Source organism: Bufo gargarizans, chromosome 1 (assembly GCF_014858855.1).
Source record: "Bufo gargarizans isolate SCDJY-AF-19 chromosome 1, ASM1485885v1, whole genome shotgun sequence".
Lineage (NCBI taxonomy): Eukaryota > Metazoa > Chordata > Amphibia > Anura > Bufonidae > Bufo > Bufo gargarizans.
Window position 1 is genome coordinate 31,520,228 of NC_058080.1, and position 27,466 is coordinate 31,547,693.

Below are 27,466 nucleotides of genomic sequence, written 5' to 3' on the forward strand. Positions count from 1 at the left end.
TGAGAGAAAGCGTAAATTCCCACCTAGCCACCCTCGATCCCTGGCCCTGAATGCCAGCATTTCTAAACTACTGGCCTATGAAATGCTGTCATTTAGGCTGGTGGACACAGACAGCTTCAAACAGCTCATGTCGCTTGCTGTCCCACAGTATGTTGTTCCCAGCCGCCACTACTTCTCCAAGAGAGCCGTGCCTTCCCTGCACAACCAAGTATCCAATAAAATCAAGTGTGCACTGCGCAACGCCATCTGTGGCAAGGTCCACCTAACCACAGATACGTGGACCAGTAAGCACGGCCAGGGACGCTATATCTCCCTAACTGCACACTGGGTAAATGTAGTGGCAGCTGGGCCCCAGGCGGAGAGCTGTTTGGCGCACGTCCTTCCGCCGCCAAGGATCGCAGGGCAACATTCTTTGCCTCCTGTTGCCACCTCCTCCTACTCAGCTTCCTCCTCCTCTTCTTCCACCTGCTCATCCAGTCAGCCACACACCTTCACCACCAACTTCAGCACAGCCCGGGGTAAACGTCAGCAGGCCATTCTGAAACTCATATGTTTGGGGGACAGGCCCCACACCGCACAGGAGTTGTGGCGGGGTATAGAACAACAGACCGACGAGTGGTTGCTGCCGGTGAGCCTCAAGCCCGGCCTGGTGGTGTGCGATAATGGGCAAAATCTCGTTGCAGCTCTGGGACTAGCCGGTTTGACGCACATCCCTTGCTTGGCGCATGTGCTGAATTTGGTGGTGCAGAAGTTCATTAACAACTACCCCGACATGTCAGAGCTGCTGCATAAAGTGCGGGCAGTCTGTGCGCGCTTCCGGCGTTCACATCCTGCCGCTGCTCGCCTGTCTGCGCTACAGCGTAACTTCGGCCTTCCCGCTCACCGCCTCATATGCGACGTGCCCACCAGGTAGAACTCCACCTTGCACATGCTGGACAGACTGTGCGAGCAGCAGCAGGCCATAGTGGAGTTTCAGCTGCAGCACGCACGGGTCAGTCGCACTACGGAACAGCACCACTTCACCACCAATGACTGGGCCTCCATGCGAGACCTGTGTGCCCTGTTGCGCTGTTTCGAGTACTCCACCAACATGGCCAGCGGCGATGACGCCGTTATCAGCGTTACAATACCACTTCTATGTCTCCTTGAGAAAACACTTAGGGCGATGATGGAAGAGGAGGTGGCCCAGGAGGAGGAGGAGGAGGAGGAAGAGGGGTCATTTTTAGCACTTTCAGGCCAGTCTCTTCGAAGTGACTCAGAGGGAGGTTTATTTCAACAGCAGAGGTCAGGTGCAAATGTGGCCAGCCAGGGCCCACTACTGGAGGACGAGGAGGACGAGGATGAGGAGGAGATGGAGGAGGATGAGGATAAAGCATGGTCACAGCGGGGTGGCACCCAACGCAGCTCGGGCCCATCATTGGTGCGTGGCTGGGGGGAAAGGCAGGACGATGACGATACGTCTCCCACAGAGGACAGCTTGTCCTTACCCCTGGGCAGCCTGGCACACATGAGCGACTACATGCTGCAGTACCTGCGCAACGACAGCAGAGTTGCCCACATTTTAACGTGTGCGGACTACTGGGTTGCCACCCTGCTGGATCCACGGTACAAAGACAATGTGCCCACCTTACTTCCTGCACTGGAGCGTGATAGGAAGATGCGCGAGTACAAGCGCACGTTGGTAGACGCGCTACTGAGAGCATTCACAAAAGTCACAGGGGAACAAGTGGAAGCCCAAGGCCAAGGCAGAGGAGGAGCAAGAGGTCGCCAAGGCAGCTGTGTCACGGCCAGCTCCTCTGAGGGCAGGGTTAGCATGGCAGAGATGTGGAAAACTTTTGTCAACACGCCACAGCTAACTGCACCACCACCTGATACGCAACGTGTTAGCAGGAGGCAACATTTCACTAACATGGTGGAACAGTACGTGTGCACACCCCTCCACGTACTGACTGATGGTTCGGCCCCATTCAACTTCTGGGTCTCTAAATTGTCTACGTGGCCAGAGCTAGCCTTTTATGCCTTGGAGGTGCTGGCCTGCCCGGCGGCCAGCGTTTTGTCTGAACATGTATTCAGCACAGCAGGGGGCGTCATTACAGACAAACGCAGCCGCCTGTCTACAGCCAATGTGGACAAGCTGACGTTCATAAAAATGAACCAGGCATGGATCCCACAGGACCTGTCCATCCCTTGTCCAGATTAGACATTAACTACCTCCCCTTAACCATATATTATTGGACTCCAGGGCACTTCCTCATTCAATCCTATTTTTATTTTCATTTAGCCATTATATTGCGAGGCTAACCAAAGTTGAATGAACCTCTCCTCTGTCTGGGTGCCGGGGCCTAAATATATGCCAATGGACTGTTCCAATGTTGGGTGACGTGAAGCCTGATTCTCTGCTATGACATGCAGACTGATTCTCTGCCGACATGAAGCCAGATTGTCTGTTATGGGACCTCTCTCCTCTGCCTGGGTGCTGGGCCTAAATTTATGAAAATTGACTGTTACAGTGGTGGGTGACGTGAAGCCTGATTCTCTGCTATGACATGAAGACTGATTCTCTGGTGACATGAAGCCAGATTCTGTGTTACGGAACCTCTCTCCTCTGCCTGGGTGCTGGGCCTAAATTTATGAAAATGGACTGTTGCAGTGGTGGCTGACGTGAAGCCTGATTCTCTGCTATGACATGCAGACTAATTCTCTGCTGACATGAAGCCAGATTGTCTGTTACGGGACCTCTCTCCTCTGCCTGGGTGCTGGGCCTAAATTTATGAAATTGGACTGTTCCAGTGTTGGGTGACGTGAAGCCTGATTCTCTGCTATGACATGAAGACTGATTCTCTGGTGACATGAAGCCAGATTCTGTGTTACGGAACCTCTCTCCTTTGCCTGGGTGCTGGGCCTAAATTTATGAAAATGGACTGTTACAGTGGTGGGTGACGTGAAGCCTGATTCTCTGCTATGACATGCAGACTGATTCTCTGCTGACATGAAGCCAGATTCTCTGTTAAGGGACCTCTCTCCTCTGCCTGGGTGCCAGGGCCTAAATTTATGACAATGGACTGTTACAGTGGTGGGTGACGTGAAGCCTGATTCTCTGCTATGACATGAAGACTGATTCTCTGGTGACATGAAGCCAGATTCTGTGTTACGGAACTTCTCTCCTCTGCCTGGGTGCTGGGCCTAAATTTATGAAAATGGACGGTTACAGTGGTGGGGGACGTGAAGCCTGATTCTCTGCTATGACATGCAGACTGATTCTCTGATGACATGAAGCCAGATTCTCTGTTAAGGGACCTCTCTCCTCTGCCTGGGTGCTGGGCCTAAATATATGACAATGGACTGTTGCAGTGGTGGCTGACGTGAAGCCTGATTCTCTGCTATGATATGAAGACTGATTCTCTGCTGACATGAAGCCAGATTCTCTGTTACGGGACCTCTCTCCTCTGCCTGGGTGCCAGGGCCTAAATTTATGACAATGGACTGTTACAGTGGTGGGTGACGTGAAGCCTGATTCTCTGCTATGACATGAAGACTGATTCTCTGGTGACATGAAGCTAGATTCTGTGTTACGGAACCTCTCTCCTCTGCCTGGATGCTGGGCCTAAATTTATGAAAATGGACTGTTGCAGTGGTGGCTGACGTGAAGCCTGATTCTCTGCTATGATATGAAGACTGATTCTCTGGTGACATGAAGCCAGATTCTCTTTTACGGGACCTCTCTCCTCTGTCTGGGTGCTGGGCCTAAATTTATGACAATGGACTGTTACAGTGGTGGGTGACGTGAAGCCTGATTCTCTGCTATGACATGCAGACTGATTCTCTGCTAACATGAAGCCAGATTCTCTGTTAAGGGACCTCTCTCCTCTGCCTGGGTGCTGGGCCTAAATATATGACAATGGACTGTTGCATTGGTGGCTGACGTGAAGCCTGATTCTCTGCTATGACATGAAGACTTATTCTCTGCTGACATGAAGCCAGATTGTCTGTTAAGGGACCTCTCTCCTCTGCCTGGGTGCTGGGCCTAAATTTATGAAAATGGACTGTTGCAGTGGTGGCTGACGTGAAGCCTGATTCTCTGCTATGACATGCAGACTAATTCTCTGCTGACATGAAGCCAGATTGTCTGTTACGGGACCTCTCTCCTCTGCCTGGGTGCTGGGCCTAAATTTATGAAATTGGACTGTTGCAGTGGTGGCTGACGTGAAGCCTGATTCTCTGCTATGACATGAAGACTGATTCTCTGGTGACATGAAGCCAGATTCTGTGTTACGGAACCTCTCTCCTCTGCCTGGGTGCTGGGCCTAAATTTATGAAAATGGACTGTTGCAGTGGAGGCTGACGTGAAGCCTGATTCTCTGCTATGACATGAAGACTGATTCTCTGGTGACATGAAGCCAGATTCTGTGTTACGGAACCTCTCTCCTTTGCCTGGGTGCTGGGCCTAAATTTATGAAAATGGACTGTTACAGTGGTGGGTGACGTGAAGCCTGATTCTCTGCTATGACATGCAGACTGATTCTCTGCTGACATGAAGCCAGATTCTCTGTTAAGGGACCTCTCTCCTCTGCCTGGGTGCCAGGGCCTAAATTTATGACAATGGACTGTTACAGTGGTGGGTGACGTGAAGCCTGATTCTCTGCTATGACATGAAGACTGATTCTCTGGTGACATGAAGCCAGATTCTGTGTTACGGAACCTCTCTCCTCTGCCTGGGTGCTGGGCCTAAATTTATGAAAATGGACTGTTACAGTGGTGGGTGACGTGAAGCCTGATTCTCTGCTATGACATGCAGACTGATTCTCTGCTGACATGAAGCCAGATTGTCTGTTACGGGACCTCTCTCCTCTGCCTGGGTGCCAGGGCCTAAATTTATGACAATGGACTGTTGCAGTGGTGGCTGACGTGAAGCCTGATTCTCTGCTATGACATGCACACTGATTCTCTGCTGACATGAAGCCAGATTCTCTGTTAAGGGACCTCTCTCCTCTGCCTGGGTGCTGGGCCTAAATATATGACAATGAACTGTTGCAGTGGTGGCTGACGTGAAGCCTGATTCTCTGCTATGATATGAAGACTGATTCTCTGCTGACATGAAGCCAGATTGTCTGTTACGGGACCTCTCTCCTCTGCCTGGGTGCTGGGCCTAAATTTATGAAAATGGACTGTTACAGTGGTGGGTGACGTGAAGCCTGATTCTCTGCTATGACATGGAGACTGATTCTCTGCTGACATGAAGCCAGATTGTCTGTTACGGGACCTCTCTCCTCTGCCTGGGTGCCAGGGCCTAAATTTATGACAATGGACTGTTACAGTGGTGGGTGACGTGAAGCCTGATTCTCTGCTATGACATGAAGACTGATTCTCTGGTGACATGAAGACAGATTCTCTGTTACGGGACCTCCCTCCTCTGCCTGGGTGCTGGGCCTAAATATATGACAATGAACTGTTGCAGTGGTGGGTGACGTGAAGCCTGATTCTCTGCTATGATATGAAGACTGATTCTCTGCTGACATGAAGCCAGATTGTCTGTTACAGGACCTCTCTCCTCTGCCTGGGTGCTGGGCCTAAATTTATGAAAATGGACTGTTCCAGTGGTGGGTGACGTGAAGCCTGATTCTCTGCTATGGGACCTCTCTCCAATTGATTTTGGTTAATTTTTATTTATTTAATTTTTATTTTAATTCATTTCCCTATCCACATTTGTTTGCAGGGGATTTGCCTACATGTTGCTGCCTTTTGCAGCCCTCTAGCCCTTTCCTGGGCTGTTTTACAGCCTTTTTAGTGCCGAAAAGTTCGGGTCCCCATTGACTTCAATGGGGTTCGGGTTCGGGATGAAGTTCGGATCGGGTTCGGATCCCGAACCCGAACATTTTCGGGAAGTTCGGCCGAACTTCTCGAACCCGAACATCCAGGTGTCCGCTTAACTCTACTGAACACCTCTATAAAAACATGAGACAACTATAGTAGTATGGTCCCGGAACAGAGTGGTGAAGTGGCAACACAAGAACGGAAAAATAAGTGACCCCATAACAGACTGGTAAGGTTGGAAACAGCATGAAGAGTCCCAATAGTGGCTGCGGAACAGAGTGGTGAGTGTGGCAACACAAGAACAAAAAAATAAGTGACCCCATAACAGACTGGTAAGGGTGGAAACAGCATGAAGAGTCACAATAGTGGCTCCAAAACAGAGTAAGGAGGGTAAGGCTACTTTCACACCTGCGTTTAGGTGCGGAGCCGTCTGGTATCTGCACAGACGGATCCGCACCTATAATGCAAACGCTTAGATCCGTTCAGAACAGATCCGTTTGCATTACCATGAACAAAAAAAGAGGATGTCTGGTTAAAAAAAAAAGTTTGAAATTGATGAACTAAGTGTCATGATCTGTACAGCGGCGCCCAGGGGTCTCACTGCACTTACCATTATCCCTGGGCGCCGCTCCGTTCTCCTGCTATGCCCTCCGGTATGTTCGGTCACTTGGTTATAGTAGGTGGAGACTTGGGACTTGGTTATAGTAGGAGGAGACTGCCCTTGTTCTCCTGGGCGTCTTCTTCTCCCAGGCTGTAGCGCCGTCCAATCGCAGCGCAGAGCTCACAGCCTGGGAGAAGAAGATGCCCAGGAGAACAAGGGCAGTCTCCTCCTACTATAACCAAGTGACCGAACATACCGGAGAGCATAGCAGGAGAACGGAGCGGCGCCCAGGGATAATGGTAAGTGCAGTGAGACCCCTGGGCGCCGCTGTACAGATCATGACACTTAGTTCACAATTTTTTTCCAGATGAAAGGTCCTCTTTAAGTGTTGGTCTTTTCTGAAATGTTGTTCTGATTTTACTTTTCTGTTTTTTTAGGCGCTTGGACCGTCCATTACGCAATATACAACTCTTATCTACAAATGGAAATGACAGTCTACATAATGTATAATTGTGGGGTTTATTTATTTATTTATTTTGGCCAACTTCCCATCGGCCTATGCTGCTATATGCACTTGCACTTTTTTCAATCATGTTGTTGTATATATATATTTTTTTCTATTGTTATATTGATGAATTCTTTTAGTGATTTATTATTATTGTACCACAGCATTATATCACATTTTGTGTCTTTTTATATTGAACATTTATATGTGTTGGTTGATATATGATATATTTGAATATTCATATATTTGTAGTCTTATTGGAAGTTTATACTATTTGTATCACTACTATATGTATGGAAATTATTATGATTGATTTTAGTTAAATTAGTAAGTAATGAAGTTGTCTCATATAACTATATGTATTGAGTTTCTCACGTATGTGCTCCAGGGTGGAACGCTTAGGGTCACGTTTTCCTCATAACTGTTATATGGAACTTCCGCCTCCTATGATCTTTCCTTGCATTCCACTGTGGAACACAACTCACTTCCGGTTTTTCGGCACGCAAAGTTCACAACTTCTTTTTCCAACACCAAATTGATTACTTATTCTACCCCCTCCATCTTAATAATGCGGAAGATTTAGTGTTTTAATTAGATCATTAATGTGAGTAAGAACAAGTATGATAGTTGTAGTATGGGCGGTCCTATTCCTAAAGGAAGTGAGGATGTGCGTTCCAACGTGGAACGCACGCCACTCACATCCTCATGTGTGGCCACACGTCATCAGGTACATCTCAAGGGTTTTTAATTTAGTTGTATTAACATCTATATAAAAAGCCCTGTCTGTCACTATGTCCAAATACCCCTGAGGAAGCTAACGCGATACGTGCGTCGGGGTTTTTGGGATCCTGCCTGGTTAGTATACCTTATTACTTACCATCTTTATCCTCTTGTTGCCATATCGTGATGTTGCACTTTAATGTAGTATGCTGTGGGCATTTGGTATATCCAAGGTTTGGGCGTTTGTCTTATTAGTGGTGGTTCAATCATGTGTCCTAGCATTCATTAGGAGAGGATAGTAGTATATCTAATGTTGTGTTTAAGGTATGAGGTCCCGTTCTGTCCTGTGCATTTTATCCGCCATTGTCTATGTCTACTTTTCTTATGTATTAATAAAGAATATATTTTTATACTATTTTTTGTCGTGCACATTGAATTGGTGTGGTCCAATGCTAAAGGGGCGGGCACTGTGGAGGTCACTGTTAAAGGGGTGGGCACTGTGAAAGTCAATGTTAAAGGGGCGGTTACTGTGAAGGTCACTGTTAAAGGGGTGGGGACTGTAGAGGTCACTGTTATGGGGGAAACTGTCGATATCTTTATACGACACACGGAAATATAAAATGAAATATACCCGTGTGAAGCCTTCTGCTAGTATATATATATATTTAATAATAAAAGCCCTGTGTGTATGCTCAGGGCGGCATGTCCGTGCATGTGTGCCAAAAATTAAACTGCGCATGCCGCCGAACAATCAGCACACGGTGCTCCACACGCAGCCTGCAAAGCCCATCACTGGGCCGCCCACACCGACACGCACGGCGCACCGAATAATCATCACACGGCAATTTCTCAGCCATTCTTACCTCTAAAATGAAATGGAACAGGGTCAAGATCATATATTCAGAGAAAAATGAATGCTATCTAGTGTTGGGCGAGCATGCTGGGCCAAACATTAGTTCGGCTCGAGCATCGCTATGCTCTGCACATCGCGGTGTTTGACCGAATACTGCGTGTGCTCGAGTGCGATGCTCGGGTCTCCTCCCGGCACGTTTTTTGGCTGCTACACAGCCAATAAACGTGCAGATAAGTACTGCCATTCACTGTACTGCCGTAGCTATGTTATACAGCACCCGATGACACTTGTTCGGCTCAGTCTTAGTCAAGGAGAGCTGGAGAGAAGGGAGAGATAGTTTACGGAGTGAAATATGACAATTTTAGCTTTTATACTTGTTATAGACCCAAAAGTCCTTTTAAGGACTATTGTGTGTGGCAGCAATATATATTTTTAGCGCAACCTACAGGCAGCAACATTATCTGCGCTACATCTCCTGACTAACGTGTGCGCAGCCTAAAAATATCTGTGACATCAAGTTTTTTTTTTTTTCCGTAGACAGTGTCTGCTGCGGACAGTTACATTATCTGTGCTACATCTCCTGTATAACATTTGCGCATCCTAAAAATATCGGTGACATCCAGTGTATTTTTTCCATAGACGGTGTCCTCTGCGGACAGTTACATTACCTGCGCTACATCTCCTGACTAACGTTTGACAATCCTAAATCTCAGTGACATTCATTCAGTGTAATTTTGTATTAGCCGGTGGTGACAGCGACATTACTTGCGCTATTCCTCCTGTATAACGTTTGAGCATCCTAAAAATATCTGTTACATTCTGTGCACTTTGTTTCTGCACACACTTACAAAACCTGTGCTACTGTACATGTGACATACTTGCAAGCATATATACCATTTAATATGCGCAAGGAGAGCACTAAAGGACGGGGAAGTGGCCGTGATGCTGATGGTACACGCAGTGGCTGTGGCCCTGGGCGCGGTGAAACTGTGCCTGCTGCCAGAGCACAAGAAACACACTCATCCGCAATACCTAGCTTTATGTCCCAGTTTGCAGGGCGGCGCAGGACATCACTCTCAAAGTCAGACCAGTGCGACCAGGTGGTTAAGCACCACCATGTCTTCCACAAATTCCAGTCTCAGTTGCCAAGAGTCTGGTCAACAGAATCCTCACACTGATACTCCTTCCACCCACTATGGAGAGTCTTGGAAAACAAGTGATCCCACACTCAGATATTCCGAGGAGCTGTTTTCATCGCCATTCCTTAATTTGGGCCTCTCGCCAAGCAAACTTGAAGAGGGACATGAGGAGATCTTGTGCCATAATTCCTAAAATCTGGAGCATCCACAGTCAGAACAAATTGATGGTGGGGAACTGCAATTAGTGTCTCAAGAGGTTAATGATTCGCATGAGACACAGTTGTTAATAAGTGAGGTTGTTGTTAGGTCAACAAGTCAGGAGGATGACCAGAGTGAGGAAGTGGAAGAGAAGGTGCTGGACGATGAAGTCACTGACCCAACCTGGGAAGATGGCAAGCCGAGCGAGGACAGCAGTACAGAGGAGGAGGGATCTGCAGCACTGCAACAGGCTGGAAGAGGCAGTGGGGTGGCAAAAGGGAGAAGGCAGGCCACACTAAACAGGCTCGCAACTGATCCCTGAAGTACCCCATTGCAGCAATCTCCCTTGCCAAGGGTTAGGTGTTCTGCAGTCTGGCGCTTTTTTGACGAAAGTGCGGACGATAAAAGAATTGTCATTTGCAACCTGTGCAGTACCAGAATTAGCAGGGGAGTGAACACTAGCAACCTCACCACCACCAGCATGATCTGCCACATGTCATCAAAGCATCCTAATAGGTGGGCTGAACGCCTGGGTCCACAACCTGTGTCTGCGGGTCACACCACTGCCTCCTCTTCTCCTGTGTGACGTGCTGGCCAATCCCCTGCACCTGGATGCCTCTCGCCCTGCACCTGGACCTTCACAAGCACCATCAGCTAGCACATCCACTTCTGTGTCCCAACGCAGCATAAAAATGTCCATACCCCAGGCCTTTGAACACAAGCACAAATACCCAACCACCCACCCACAGACCATAGCACTAAATGCGAACCTTTATAAATTGCTGGCCCTGGAAATATTACCATTTAGGCTTGTGGACACTGAGGCTTTCCACAGCATGATGGTGGCGGCTGTCCCTTTGTCCCAAGCCGCCAATATTTTTCTCTGTGTGCAGTCCCAGCCTTACACCAGCATGTGTCCCGTAATATCACCCGTGCCCTGACCAATGCAGTCATTGGGAAGGTCTACTTAACGACTGACACATGGACAAGTGCTGGTGGCCAGGGATGCTACATTTCCCTGACGGCACACTGGGTGAATGTTGTGGAGTACAGGAGCGAGTCGTACCCTGGGATGGCACAGGTGCTACCGACGCCAAAGATTGCGGGCCCTACTTCCATCAGGGTTTCCGCCGACATGTACGTTAGTGGCTGCAACCCCCCCTTCTCCTCCTCTGCCGCCTCCTCCACTTCCACCTCTGATTTATCATCTTGCAGCACCAGTCAGCCATCAGTCAGTAGCTGAAAGCAGTGTAGCACTGCAGTGGAGAAGCGGCAACAGGCCTTGCTTAAACTGATCTGCTTAGGTGACAAACAGCACACCGCCGCAGAGCTGTGGCAGGGGATAAGACACCATACTGAGCTGTGGCTCTCGCCACTCAACCTACAACCAGGCATGGTTGTGTCTGATAATGGTCGTAACTTGATGGCGGCTTTGAAGCTCGGCAAGCTCACATACATACCCATGCCTAGCCCATGTGTTCAACCTAGTGGTTTAACGTTTTCTCAACACCTACCCTAATTTGCCTGAGCTACTGGTGAAGGTGCGTCGCTTGTGTGCCCATTTCCGCAAGTCATCGACAGCTTCTGCCAGTCTGGCAACGCTGCAGCAGCGTGACCTTGCCAGCTCACCGACTGTTGTGCAACGTGAGCACGCGCTGGAACTCCACGTTCCACATGTTGGCCAGGCTTTGTGAGCAGCAGAGGGCAGTAGTGGAATACCAGCTGCAACATGGACGTTGCCTTTCCAGTCAGCTTCAACTTTTCACAAGCGATGAGTGGGCATGGATGTCTGACCTCTGTGAGGTTTTACGTAACTTTGAGGAATCAACACAGATGGTGAGCGGCGATAACGCTATTATCAGCGTAACCATCCCACTTCTGCGTCTACTTAAACGCTCGCTGCTCACAATTAAGGTGGATGCTTTGCATGTGGAAGAGGTGGAAATGGGGGAAGACAGTACACAGGGTGATAGCCAGACCACCCTCAGTTCATCTTCTCAGTGCAAATTGGATGATGTGGAGGAGGAGCAGGACAGTTGCCTCCGCTACAGAGGGTAGTACCCATGGAAGTTTTATTCCATCTGTTTAGCGTGGATGGGTAGAAGAGGAGGAAGAGGATGAGGAGATTGAGAGTCATCCTCCTGATGAGGACAGCAAAGTCTTGTCTGTTGGAACTCTGGCACACATGGCTGACTTTATGTTAGGCTGCCTTTCCAGTGACCCTCACGTTATACGCATTTTGGCCAACACTGATTACTGGTTGTTCACCCTTCTCAACTCCTGCTACAAAAAGAACTTCTCATCTCTCATTCCAGTGGTGGAGAGGACCAGAAAAATGGTGCAATACCAGAAGGTCCTTGTGGAAGAATTTCTACAAAAATTTCCAGCTGACAATGCTGGCTGCAGAGTACATAGTTCCTTGGCCAAACGAGGAGGGGAGACAAGGGGAACACACAGCAGTTCCAACAGAGGCAGGGCAACACTCTCCAAGGCCTGGGACAGTTTCATGACACCCAGCCAGCAAGCTTAACCTGATGCGCAGCCTAGTGTCGCAAGGAGGGAAACATTTTGGAAGATGCAGAAGGAGTACGTAGCAGACCATGTCAGCATCCTCAGTGATCCCTCTGTGCCTTACAACTATTGGGTGTCCAAGCTGGACACGTGGCACGAACTGGCGCTCTACGCCTTGGAGGCTGATTAGGAGTCAATGGAAAGTGATTGAGAGTCCAACATGCTTTGGGGGGTTCTGAATTTTGACCAGGGGAGCCATTTTTTGAGAAAGACCCCGTGAGAGCGCATTTCCCAAGATGAAAGTTCTTCAAACCTATGGAGTTGGTCCATTTTTTGGATCCACTGTTCCATGGTTGGAACTTGGGGTTGTAGCCAATACTTAGGGAGCAGGAGGCGGGCGGCCATTAACATTTGAGTAAAGACAAACGGCGGTTTTACCTTAGGCTCATCTAAAAAGAGGGATAAAAGGGCCAGCTGTGGGGACGGTGGTATAGAGGTGTCCCAGATCTTATTAGCAATAGCGAAATTCTCGTTCCACCACTTAAGGATGAGGGGGCAAGTCCACCAAATGTGAAAAAAAGTCCCTTTCTTCCCAAGGCACCTCCAGCATGTGTCCGAAGCAGATTCAGAGTATAGTGATGTCTTATCAGGCGTATTATACCATCTGGTGAGAATCTTGTAGCTGTTTTCCTGAATTCGGACACAGCGGGAGATCCCATGGGGGGAACCTAGGAGTCTGGGGAGGAAGTAGAACGGAACAACAACATTGAGGTCCTTTTCCCAATACCTCACAAAGGACGGTTTGGCTAACATGGGCGGTGACCACAGCTTGCTATAAATCAGCGAAATTAGTTTCTTAGGGGTAGAATGATGAGAAATGAGCGATTCAAACCAAACTATTGAAGAGTCAAGTCACCTATTCTAATATGTTAAACCAAAAAGAAGGAAAAACTGGAACTGCAAATAGTATTTGCTTTTGGGCGCTGTTCGGCTGAATATATAACGCAGGAGGTGAATAAAAAGAAAAAAGTTATTTATTTGTCTACGCGTTTCGAGGGAATTGGACCCTCTTCCTCAGGACAATCAATGATACAGTAAAGGACAGTATGCATTTATTTATACACTTGTTTTTGGCGCCCAAACTTGATTTAGGGGGCGGGGCTATGGGCGGAGTTAATATACACATATAAGCATATAGACAAACATAAGTAAAAAAGATCAGTCTAATATAGATAAAAAACAAACTTAAAACCACTTCATATGGGCATACGGTAGTCACTGGAGTGAAAAATATGCACCAGTGATGAATATAAATAGAGAGAAGCAGGGGGAGGTAATGCTTAAGGACGGGACGCTAAGCCACGCCCACTTTTGTGACGTCACATTCTAGAGGAGGTTTTTGCTAAGTAATAGAGGTGATAGAAGCGCTAAGATGGCGGGGCTATGGGCGGGGCTACGGGCGGGGTTGATATGCATATAAATAAATAAACAGGAGGTGCGGTAATCGGTACTATACGAATGAAGAAACTGAGAGACAATCAGTACAAACGTCCAGTGGTCACTGGAGTGAGGGATATGCACAAGTAGTGGATGTAAATAAAGAGCAGCAGGGGGAGGTGATGCTACCACTGGACGTTTGTACTGATTGTCTCTCAGTTTCTTCATTCGTATAGTACCGATTACCGCACCTCCTGTTTATTTATATGCATATCAACCCCGCCCGTAGCCCCGCCCATAGCCCCGCCCCCTTAGCGCTTCTATCACCTCTATTACTTAGCAAAAACCTCCTCTAGAGTGTGACGTCACAAAAGTGGGCGTGGCTTAGCGTCCCGTCCTTAAGCATTACCTCCCCCTGCTTCTCTCTATTTATATTCATCACTGGTGCATATTTTTCACTCCACTGACTACCGTATGCCCATATGAAGTGGTTTTAAGTTTGTTTTTATCTATATTAGACTGATCTTTTTTACTTATGTTTGTCTATATGCTTATATGTGTATATTAACTCCGCCCATAGCCCCGCCCCCTAAATCAAGTTTGGGTGCCAAAAACAAGTGTATAAATAAATGCATACTGTCCTTTACTGTATCATTGATTGTCCTGAGGAAGAGGGTCCAATTCCCTCGAAACGCGTAGACAAATAAATAACTTTTTTCTTTTTATTCACCTCCTGCGTTATATATTCAGCCGAACAGCGCCCAAAAGCAAATACTATTTGCAGTTCCAGTTTTTCCTTCTTTTTGGTTTATCCTACTTCGTTTTCGCATTTAATTCTTAAATGCGCCCTGGAACTTAGGCTGCAGCAAGGCACCCTTGGCCGCTGGTCCATTTACCAGCCAGGCTCGTCAAAGGCGTTGTGACTCTTCACAACAGAATCTGGTAAGCGCATTACTTTTTCATTACTGGTATCATTATATACTGTACTACACAATTGGCGCTGCCTTTCTCTTCTCTCCTTCGCTTTATTCTATTCTAATATGTTGTTTCAGATCGGCTCTGAGATATGCAATAGAAAAAATATCGCACGGACGGGGGTTTAGTAAAGTATTTGTGGCTTGTGGATCCATCCACTCGCCAGAGAGAAGAGCCAGGGAAATAATAGAAGTTAGGGAGGACTTGAGCCCTTGGGAAGTCAAAGTTTTTATGGGGAGGGGGGCTGTGTCAGTTATGTCCTTCACTGTCAGTAGAGGGGAAGGAAAGGGGATAGAACAATGTGAGGTTGAAAACCACTTCTAGGCCTCTAAAGTGGCTTTGTGAATATGTGATCTTGACCATGTTCCATTTCATTTTAGAGGAAAGGATGGCTGAGACAACTCAGCAAAGGTGGCAGCAGCGGGTACATCATCATCATCACACTGTACGTCCATGTGTGTAATGCTGCCTGACTGAGACATATCCCTGTTATCTACATTCTCTTGCAATAATGGTTGTGCATCACTCATTTCTTACAACTGATGTGTAAATAACTCCTCCGACAGATCAAGTGAAGCAGCTGTGGTGGTAGTGTTGGTGGTGGCGGCAGGCGGGTGAGTGGTAAATTGAGAGGTGCCCGAAGCTAAGCTGGAGGAGGTTGGTGCGTCAAGGTTCCGAGCGGAAGCTGTAGAAGATTGGGTGTCCTGTGTTAGCCAGTCAACTATGTCCTCAGAACTTTTCGAGTTCAGGGTACGTGGCCTCTGAACACTGGGCATTATTCTAGGGCCAAAGGGAATCACAGCACCACGACCACGACGGCCCCTGCGGGGTGGCCTGCCTCTGCCTGCCATCTTTTTTTATTTGTTTAGTTGTACTTTGCGTGCAAGCTACTGTGACACCAGATATGAGTGGCACTGTGCACTGGCAGAAGTTGGCAGAGTAGACGCTGTAGGCCTGACACACACGCTTGCAGACAAATAACTGCTATTCAATCTATTACAGTCAAAATAGTTGTTTTTTTAAAATATAATCTACTGTGACACCAGATATGAGTTGCGCTGGTGACACTGTGCACTTGCAGGGCCTGAAGCACACACGCGTGCAGGCAACTGACTGCTATAATTTATTCCAGTGGTGGCACTGGGCAAGTGGGCACAGTATACCCTGTGAGCCTGACACACACGCTGGCAGGCAACTGCAATTATATTACAGAGGAAAAAAAAAAAAGCAGACTGATGTTCTATCCCTAAAAAGGGCTTTTTGGGGTGTGGTCAGGACGCTGTCCTTACAGCAGAGATCAGATGAGTCCTTCAGGACTGTAGTGGACACTGAATACACTGGCATAACTTTCGATTTCCCTATTAAATCAGCAGCAGCAGCAGCACTGTCCCTCCTCTCACTAAGAATGCAGCTTCCGAATGAATCTAAAATGGATGCTGTCCAGGAGGTGGGAGGGTCTGGGTGGGAGGGTCTGCTGCTGATTGGCTGGAATGTGTCTGCTGACTGTGAGGTACAGGGTCAAAGTTTATTCAATGATGATGAATAGGGGGCGGACCGAACATCGCATATGTTCGCCCGCCGTATGTTCGGGACATCTCTAATGGTGAACAAGGCACAGCGAATGCGCCTATCTCAACGGAATATCTATAAAAGACATTGTTACCGGCTATGAAACCTGTGTTGTCTGAGCTAGCTGACATTGAGACAGAGGTACAACAGATTGTTCAGCTGGTGTAGAGTTTGGAGACCGTACAAGCTGGAGTGACCTCTTTATCAGGGGTCTTGACCTCACAGGTGGCCTATCAAGCTAATAATATTAGTAGGGCACTAGCTGTTATAGAAGACCAGAAGAACCGTAGCAGGAGGAAGAATATTTGAATCAAATGCCTACCAGAATTCAGGGCAGTAGACACATTACCCACCGTGTCAAATCTACCGTACGCCTGTAGAACTGGATACAGCCACCTGGAGTCAATTGGATATGGAACCACTGAAGGTCCCTTTATGGCTGCCGTTGCAAGACCAAGAGACTTTGCCATCTTTGCCGCACATGGAGCCCTGGAAGAAAGCCTCCAGTGCCAAGGCTCCTAAAAAAAAGATGTCTGCAGAACATCCTGTTTGAGTGATATGCTTGACTTTACTGGGTAGTATTTTTATATTGGTGTTGTTGTTTCTACTAGGTGGTTGGGTATACATTAGTTTTTGTTTTAACCCTTCTGGGCCTAAAGCCTACTACCTAATGGAGATGCAGAGAAATTGTACTCTATATGGTCTATGGTTTTGGGTTTCTTTACCCACTTGGTCAAGCAAGAATGCAGTACTTGTGATCCCCTGGTTCTCTGACGATTCCAGGGGGCGAGTTGTGAAGTCAGTGTAACACCTGTAGCTGAATGTCTGGCTGATAGCCCAGTGTCGTGCACACTCCTATTGGTTTCTGTAGACACTGTTTTCCGCCCTAGGCTTGGGATGTGATGTCCAATTTCACTTACATTACAGAATGGATCATTATGTGCCATTTTTCTAATTAAATTCTGACCTCTTGCCATCATTCCAGTTCATCCAAGCAACCGGGACACACAACGGTGATCACTTCTGACATCTCAGCCTAGCTGACATCTCAGTCTATTGCTTATCCTTCTTGGTGTTGAGGAGTGTATATTGTTATATGAAATATTATATTCTTGTATTTATTACATCATAACCAGTGGACTCTCGGGGCTCAGAACGTCAAGTCTGACATTAGGGTATACCATGTGACGATATGAGAAAATCATTTCTGAATCTCAAAGAGAGAAGTTTTCTGTACCTCACATTTATGTAGTCGTTCAGTCCAGGTCTTATTGGGAGTTTTCTCTTGACTTTCCTACTAAATAATTGAAAATAAAAAGTTCTACATGAAATTATTTTCTCCTGTGTCCTGCAGATCAGCTATGGAGCCACCGAACACTCATTATCCGATAGATTCCTCTATCCACATGTCTTCAGATCTGTCCAGAATCACCACATCCACAATATGGTCATCACCAAACTGTTGGAGCACTTTGGCTGGACCTGGGTTGGGATTTTAGTGTCGGATGATGATACCGGAGAGAATGAACTGCAAATACTGACAAAGTACATGAGAGAGCACGGGATCTGTGCCGCCTTCACCATAAAACTTACAGAGCAGAATGTCAAGAACAATGAGCGGATTTTACAAGTTATGAAGAATCCACAAATCAATATCATTATAATGTGTGGGAGCTTATCTTTCAATGGAGGTGACTTACTAATTTTTCATCCATCTGTATCTATAGATAAAATCTTTATCCTTCCACCATCCTGGGCTTCCAGTAACTTCGTTATAGAATATCAGTACCCAGAACTGAATGGAAGTCTAGCAGTTGAATTTTCATCACAGACATTTCCAGGAGAGGAAGATTTGCTGAGAAATTACAGGAAACTCCCTAATATATACCACGATGAGCCTATGTGGACATTATTAGATGTAATAGCAGGAACTGGAGATAAAGATTCCTTCATTACATATAATTATACTGATATAGAGTATAATCAGACTAAAACATATACTCAGCCAAGTATGAGGAATTACCTCTCGTCAGGGGTCTCTCCACGACTGTATTATGCAGTAGAAATCCTGGCAAAAGCTCTACATGAAATGTTCTCATTTATAGGAGACCAATATGGAGAAAACTCAATAACCAGAGTCAGACATTACACACGGAGGTTACAGCGCTACATACAATGGATGAAGAATCCACTGGATCCAATGAAACCTTCATATTACTTTAATGAAGAGAGGGAAGCTGTACATCCATATAAGATAATAAACTGGATAATTATAAATACGACCACCCATAGGGATGTCCGTAAGTTGGAAATAGGAAATTTTACACCATGGGCCGTCGGTGGAGAACAGCTTCGCATAAACACCCAGTCAATAACATGGAAACAGACAAAGGAGGTAAGAAGTGTTCTATTATGTATGTGATTATGGACTGTCCACCCTCATCATTGTATGGATAGCAGAATAGTGGGTGCAGCTTTTGCCCGCGTGCCGCCCCCCTGGGGACGATCGGGTCCCAGTGTTCACGAGTGGTATGTTGTGGCCCTAATAGTTTGTGTCACTGTGCTCCTACCTGGATACTGTTGCTCCCTGGGGATAGGCTCCATAGCAACAAAGGAGTTGTAGTTGGTGGAGTAAGAGTCCAGATGTAAGATCCTCACCTGCTTTGCACTCCAGGGGAACCAAGAGGGGTCCTCGTGGAGTTGCGGGACAGGTTATGCGTGTCTCTGATGCACCAGCGCTGACCCCTTTGCGAGCTAGTGCGGAGATGCGTTCACGTGGACATCGGAGGGGAGGACCGTCGGGGTCCCGGGGACAGAGTGGCCAGGCGAGTGACAAGACGTCGCGGCCAGGGTTGTCTCCGGTGTCTCCTGCGACTTCCGTTTCCGCATCTGGGTCCACGCGCTCGCATACTCGCACTGAGTCAATCATGCGTCCGTGCGTACGCACGAGGGCAGGTTCGCAAAGGGATACACGGTCGCGAGTACGCGCTTCTTATGCACTTCGTCGACCAGTGGCGCATATTATACTGACTCACAAGAGCAAAGTGGATTAGGGAGCCAGCCATGGGTTAATCAACTTGTGATTGCCTTAGGCCTTGTACTCAGGTGCAGGGCAATTTGTTCACCTATGGTAGCGGACACTTGGCACCCTGGGATTGGTCAGCAGGCATTTAAAAGGAGGTCTCTCAGGGTGATCAGTGCCCACTGTTATTTTCCCTCAACCAGGTATAGGTCACAACTCCTGGTGACTGAAGACTGCCAGGAACTTTGTCCTTACAGCGGACCCAAGATCTGGAGTGACTCGACTGCCAAGTGCACAGCATCATTCAGCACTGGTTGGGACTATTCCTGGAATCTCCTTGCCTGTTTTTTTGTTATTATTCCTTGTTACCAGCAAGTGTCCTGGACGTTTATGTTTCTGGTGAATAAACACCTTTTTGCTTTCATCACTGGTCTGTTTGTTGGTGCCTTGCATTACAGAACAGTGGGCCAAACTAACAGTTGCCATGGACAAGATCCAGCAGCAGCTGAATGAATTAACGGGAGCCGTTAACCTGCTGTTCCAACGACGCCCAAATATACCAGCAGTCGCTGCAGCGCAAATCCAAGAGCAACTGACAACTGTGATGGAGGAGGTTCAGCAGCTTATCCAGGGAGCCTCAGCACTACCCGTCACTATCGCAAGGCATCAAACAGAACCTAAGATCCCTCTGCCTGACCCCTTCACAGGAGAGCGACAGGAGTTCTTAAACTTCAGGGACTCCTGTCTCCTTTATTTCCAGTTACGACCGATGGCTTCTGGCACTCTCAGGCAGAGAATTGGGATTGTAATGTCACTGCTACGTGGAGACCCCCAACATTGGGCATTTAACTTGCCTCAAGACCATACAGCTTTTTCGTCAGTGGATGCCTTCTTCGAGGCTATGGCTGTGATTTACGATGACCCGGATCGTACTCGCACCGCAGAGACCAATCTTGAGCATATTCAACAAGGCCGCCGCCCAGCTGAAGAATACGCTGCAGAATTCAGGCGATGGGCAGCTTTCACCACCTGGGGCGACGCAGCCCTACGCCATCGCTTCCGTTTGGGACTTTCGGATGCGGTCCGGGATCTTCTTTTGGCCTTGCCTACCCCCTTCTCGTTGGAAATGGCTATCTCTCAGGCAATCGATGCCGACAGGCGAATCCGTGAGAGGCGAGTGGAACGGTCGTCTCGGTTTTCATCCTCTCGACCACATCCAGGGCCTCTAAAATCGGCCGAAGAGCCAATGGAGGTTGGATCCTCCCATCTCACACAGGCAGAACGAGCTCGTCGCCAACAGAAAGGCCTGTGCCTATTTTGCGGGAAGTCTGGACACCTCGTTAAAACCTGTCCCCTCCTGCCGGCGGGAAACGAATGAACCTAGGGGGCATAGAGGAGAACCCCCTAGGTGCTATTATCCCTCCTCCAAGCCGGGTGATGGTATCCATATCCTTACGGTGGCAAGACAAGGTCCATGAGTTGTCAGCACTAATCGATTCTGGGGCCGCTGGGAATTTTGTGGACTCAACCTTGGTTCGTCGACTTGGCATCCCGTTGATCCAGCCGAAAACCACCATGTCAGTGACCGCGATTGATGGTTCCCCTCTTCAAGATGGTCGTGCAGTGTGGATGACTCCGGGAATACAGGTAACGGTGGGGGCTGATCATCGGGAGACCTTAAGCCTTTTTGTCCTTGACATGCCATCCACTCCCGTGATTTTGGGTCTCCCTTGGTTAAGGCTCCATAATCCAGTAGTGGACTGGCGCTCGGGTCTTATCTGTCAGTGGAGTACGGAATGCCTTACTAAGTGCATTCGTCCCGACCTGTCACTAGCCTCCATGGAAGTATTAAGTACTTTACCACAGCAGTATCATAATTTCCGAGATGTGTTCAGTCCTCAGGGGGCTGATGTATTACCTCCCCACAGGTCATATGATTGTCCTATAGACCTGTTGCCAGGCACCATGCCACCACAAGGGCATCTTTATAATCTCACTGGGCCTGAGGTTCAGGCTCAGCGGGAGTATATTAAAGAGAACCTTGAGAAGAATTTCATTCGTCCATCCACTTCCCCTGCTGGAGCTGGATTCTTCTTTGTGGAGAAGAAGGATGGAGGCTTGAGACCTTGCATCGATTATCGTGCCCTTAATCGGATTACGGTGAAGAATCGGTATCCACTGCCTCTGATTGATGATCTGTTTTCTCAGGTGGCAGGGGCCCGAGTCTTCACCAAACTCGATTTAAGGGGTGCTTATAATTTAGTTCGCATTAGAGAGGGTGACGAATGGAAGACCGCATTTAATACCAGAGACGGGCATTACGAGTATCTCGTGATGCCTTTCGGTCTCTGTAATGCTCCCGCGGTCTTCCAGGAGTTCATCAACGATGTTCTCAGAGATTTCTTGGATAGATGTGTTGTTGTCTATCTAGATGACATACTAATCTACTCCGCGGATCTGGTCTCTCATCGGAGACACGTGTGTCAGGTTTTCCAGAAGCTGAGGGAGAACCGCCTCTATGCCAAACTTGAGAAGTGTCTGTTTGAGGTGAAGGAGTTGCCTTTCCTGGGGTACATTATCTCAGAAAAGGGATTGGCTATGGACCCATCCAAACTTTCTGCTGTCTTGGATTGGCCTCAACCTAAGGATCTTAAGAGGTTGCAGCGTTTCCTAGGCTTTGCCAACTTCTACCGCAAGTTTATTAAGAATTTTTCTGCGATAGTAGTACCTCTCACCAACCTCACTAAGAAGGGAGCTAATCCTTCTAAGTGGACGAGAGAGGCAGTCAGAGCCTTTGAGACGCTGAAACAGGCCTTTTGCACGGCACCAATTCTTACTCATCCAGACACCTCCAGACCTTTTGTTCTCGAGGTCGATGCCTCAGAGGTCGGTGTAGGGGCAGTTCTCTCACAGTATTCTGGGGACCCCGAGAGGTTACATCCCTGTGCCTTCTTCTCTCGGAAGCTCTCTCCAGCCGAGTGTAATTATGATATCGGCAATAGAGAGCTTCTGGGAGTAAGATTGGCTTTTCAAGAGTGGAGACATTGGCTAGAGGGTGCAGAACATCCCATCACGGTTTACACTGACCACAAAAATTTGGAGTATCTAGAGAGTGCCAAAAGACTCAACTCCCGACAAGCCAGGTGGGCATTGTTTTTCACCCGCTTCAATTTCCGCCTCACTTATAAACCAGGTTCCAAAAACGTGAAGGCAGATGCCCTGTCCCGCTGCTTCCCTGAGGCTGCTTCCGTCCTGGACTCTGAGCCAGAAACCATTCTCCCAACTAAATGTTTTCTTGCTGCCCTGGGGGCCGCAGAAGTAATGGAGGACTTGTCCTCTCTTCTTGAGCCCTCACAGGCAGAGAGTCCACCTGACAAACCCGAGGGTCGATGGTTCGTACCCATTAACCTTCGATTGGAGGTCATCCGACAGCTTCATGACTCAAAGTCTGCCGGGCATTTGGGTGTTAAAAAAACACTTGCCCTTGTTAAACGTCACGTGTGGTGGCCCAACATGTCCGTGGATGTTAAGGCCTATATCCAGGCATGTACTGTTTGCGCCAGATGTAAACCGTCTCGGTCTGCCCCTTCTGGGACTTTACTCCCACTGCCTATTCCCCAGGCTCCATGGACTCACATTTCCATGGATTTCATCACAGATTTGCCAAGGTCCTCTGGAAGTACGGTAATCTGAGTAGTGGTGGACCGTTTTAGTAAAATGGCCCATTTTATCCCACTCCCTGGATTGCCCTCGGCCAGAGAATTGGCAGATCTGTTCTTGAATCATGTCTTTCGATTACACGGAGCGCCGGATGACATTGTTTCAGACAGAGGAGTGCAATTCATCTCCCGCTTCTGGCGTTCTTTCTGCTCCCGATTGGGTATTAATTTGTCTTTTTCTTCTGGTTTTCACCCAGAGACCAATGGTCAGACGGAAAGGACTAACCAGACCCTGGAGCAATATCTCCGGTGCTTCGTGTCAGACTGCCAGGAGGAATGGGCAGCGTATCTACCCTTTGCGGAGGTGACTTATAATAACTCTGAGCATGCTTCCACTAAGATGTCTCCGTTCAGGTGCGTGGGGGGCAGGGATCCAAGACTCTCTTCTTTGGCCGGACCCTCCACTGACTCACCGGTGGTGGATCAGTGGTTCGAGGATAGGCGTCCCATTTGGTCAGCGGCCCAGCGGAATCTCCGCAGTGCGGTGGCGCAACAGAAGAAATTTGCTGATCGTCATCGCACCGTAGAGCAAAAGTTTAAGGTGGGAGATCAGGTGTGGGTCTCCACCCGGAACATTCCGCTGCGTCAGCCATCTTCCAAGTTAGGTCCTCGATTCATTGGCCCATACCCAATGACACAAAAGATCAACCGAGTTACGTACAAGGTTGCTCTTCCACCGTCGATCCGAGGAGTGAACACCTTTCATGTTTCACTTCTCAAATCGGCAGCCGACTCCGCTCCCTTCATTCAGACCCCATCCCCGCTGGAGGTCCAAGGGGTACCGGAGTTCGAAGTGAACAGAATTTTGGACTCTCGTTTTGTCCAAAGGTCTCTTCAAACTTGGTGGACTGGAAGGGTTTTGGTCCAGAGGAGAGATGTTGGATACCTGCTCGCCAGGTGCATGCGGATGAGTTGGTGGCAGCCTTTCACCGGGATAATCCGGGGAAAGCTTGCTTGGAGTCTTCAGAGCCGCCTCCTCGAGGGGGGGGTAATGTAAGATCCTCACCTGCTTTGCACTCCAGGGGAACCAAGAGGGGTCCTCGTGGAGTTGCGGGACAGGTTATGCGTGTCTCTGATGCACCAGCGCTGACCCCTTTGCGAGCCAGTGCGGAGATGCGTTCGCATGGACATCGGAGGGGAGGACCGTCGGGGTCCTGGGGACAGAGTGGCCAGGCGAGTGACAAGACGCCGCGGCCAGGGTTGTCTCCGGTGTCTCCTGTGACTTCCGTTTCCGCATCTGGGTCCACGCGCTCGCATACTCGCACTGAGTCAATCATGCGTCCGTGCGTACGCACGAGGGCAGGTTCGCAAAGGGATACACAGTCGCGAGTACGCGCTTCTTATGCACTTCGTCGACCAGTGGCGCATATTATACTGACTCACAAGAGCAAAGTGGATTAGGGAGCCAGCCATGGGCTAATCAACTTGTGATTGCCTTAGGCCTTGTACTCAGGTGCAGGGCAATTTGTTCACCTATGGTAGTGGACACTTGGCACCCTGGGATTGGTCAGCAGGCATTTAAAAGGAGGTCTCTCAGGGTGATCAGTGCCCACTGTTATTTTCCCTCAACCAGGTATAGGTCACAACTCCTGGTGACTGAAGACTGCCAGGAACTTTGTCCTTACAGCGGACCCAAGATCTGGAGTGACTCGACTGCCAAGTGCACAGCATCATTCAGCACTGGTTGGGACTATTCCTGGAATCTCCTTGCCTGTTTTTTTGTTATTATTCCTTGTTGCCAGCAAGTGTCCTGGACGTTTATGTTTCTGGTGAATAAACACCTTTTTGCTTTCATCACTGGTCTGTTTGTTGGTGCCTTGCATTACACCAGACTTGGTAAAGTTTAATAGTTTTACTTGAATAAACTTGAAATAAACTTGCAATAAACTTGTGTCATCCAAACAATACTTGATCCTTCTCTTGGCTCCAGCAGTCTAAGGGTAAACTGGCAGGTAGATATGATTACTTTGCTTTCTCTCTCTGCTGCTGTGCTAATCTCTGGCTTCAGTCTGGTTACTTGACTTTCTAGCAGTTCTGGTACCGTAAAGTAGGGTGCCTTTGGCTGTTGACCCCCTAGTAATACTCTGTTCATAAACTGCAAGGGGTCGTGGTGATTTACAAGCTGCTTCCCCTTGAAGAATCTTGTTGCTGGAGGTGGGAACACTCCCCTCAATGCCCAAGCTCTGCTCCCTTTCCAACTCACAACTTACCCTTCCCTATTTATTGTGGATTCTCACACCATCTGGTGCGGTTTATAGCTTCAGTCTTGTTTTGGATTGCTGGTGTCTGGATCTCTGCAGAGTTCCTGTGCTTCCACTGCTATTTGACTTCCCCTGAAGAAGCCATCCGGTGAAATGCGTAGGGTAAGTGAGAGACACTGGCTGGGTGATGTGACCGTTAGTATGTTTGTTTACAGCCGAATAAGCTATTATAGATGGTTCCTGCTCTACCTGAGGCACTATTGCTATGTACTTTACTAGGCTTTTGCTTGTGTGTGGAAACCTGCTGTAGTATCTGTTCTCCTCATTTTCTGTGACTAACTTGGGGCAACATCTATACTTGTGCATTCATTTGTTTGATTACATTTGTTGCTCCCCATATATGCATTAATATTTATTGGTCCCCTCCCCCACAGTCCTTATTTTATATTTGTTTTACTCCGCCCAACGATGTAAGACTCCATTATATGTGTTTTTTCGAGTTGTTCCAATAAAGTATGCATTTTTTGCCTACATACGGTCGCTTCTTCTTTGGTGATGCACATAGTGTTATAGGTTGTGATTTAATCAATATATGTGGCCCTTATAGGTCGTCTTTAAAGGTTTTCATTGCTATTTGAAGTGTCTTTTACCCTTTTGTTTGTTGTTTGGGTTATTTTGTCTTTTGTGTTAAGGCCTGAGGGAGACTCCTGTTCGTCCTACCTTTTGAAGGAACAGGCTGTCTCTTGTCCTGACATTAGTACCAGGGTCCTACAGGGTGAATTAGGACTTTAATTTCCGGTGTATGAACTCACCTACCTCTGGGGTCAGTTCATATTGGCAGTCTGTCAGGATTTTGATTAGGGTTTCTCCAGGAGGTGACCTGCTCCTTTACCTTTTCCCATCTCCCCTTTGCCTCCTACATTTGGTGTGGGTTTCCCTTGCACTCCGAAACGTGACACTTGCCCGCTTATGTCCAAAAAGGGGGATAATGTAATGGGCAGTTCCATTCTATTTAAAGATATTCTCTGCCAGATACACTGCCACCTGCTGGTGAGCCAGGCACAGTACTGGTGCAAACCAATACAATAGCAGCAAACAGGTGCAGTGGGCAGGTCTGTCCGCAGGGGCTCCCTTTAAGGCCTCCTGAACACAAACTTTTTTTTTCTGTTTACGGACCGCTTTTTGCATTCCGTATATGGAACCATTCATTTCAAAGTTTCAGCAAAAAAAAACGAATATACTCCATATGCATTCCGTTTACGTTTTTCCATTTTTACGTTCTGTTGAAATATAGAGCAAGTCCTATTATTGCCCGCAAATCACGTTCCATGGCTCCATTCAAGTCAATGGGTCCACAAAAAAATGGAACACATACGGAATGTACTCTGTTTGTCTTCTGTATCCGTTCCGGTTATGTCCAGCCCAATTTCTTCTATGTAATAACTGTATACCGTATATGCCATATGGAAAAAACAGAATGGAAACGGAAACACAACGAAACAAAAAATGGATCCGTAAAAAACAGACTGCAAAACACTGAAAAAGCCATACGGTCATGTGCAGGAGGCCTAAGATTTTATAAAAGTGTTTATGTTGTGACGCCAGTTGCATTTCAGCAATGAGGGACGGAGTCCCCCTAAGTAGGTGGTGTCGGGGATACCCAGGGTAGGAATGCCAGAGTGGTGTAGGGGTAGCCCTTAGTAATATAGTACTTGTCACGGGGATCCTACCTGGATATCCTGGATCCCCAAGCGTGGCCGTCCATTGCAGTGAAAAGGATAGTTGAACAGCGGGAAGGTAAGAGGAAGAAATAAATTGGAGTCCAGACTTGGTATAATGTTGAACAACAGCTATAGTTGAGTAAACTTGCATCAGGCAAACAATCTTCCAACTTTATCTTGGTTCTCAGCAGACTTTGGCTTTAATCAGGCAGGCAAACACTTTTGGCCCTGCTACATCTGTACTCTCTGGCTCTGCTATACTAACTGGATTAAATAGGAACTTTTCCTTTCTCTGTAAACTGCAATATAAAATACTGTGCACTACCTTCCCCTCTACTATTCCTGTTAACTCTGCTAGGAAGAAACCACAATCATGTATCACTATATAAAACAAGATTACCTTGCTTATTGAATCCTCCTGTGCGATCTCTATTCAGTTCCTATTGCAGGCTAAGTTTCAGGGTTAAATCGGGTTCGGTATCTC

General features: G+C 47.7%; 1 protein-coding gene across 1 annotated transcript in view; it reads left to right on the forward strand.

Moving 5' to 3' along the window:
* LOC122924308 (vomeronasal type-2 receptor 26-like) overlaps positions 1-27,466 on the forward strand; it is a 101,456-nt gene that overhangs the window by 24,051 nt on the left and 49,939 nt on the right. The window contains exons 3-4 of the mRNA XM_044275266.1: positions 17,674-17,984; positions 18,612-18,714. Of these exons, the coding sequence (XP_044131201.1) occupies positions 17,674-17,984; positions 18,612-18,714 (414 nt within the window). The remainder of the gene's footprint in view (positions 1-17,673; positions 17,985-18,611; positions 18,715-27,466) is intronic.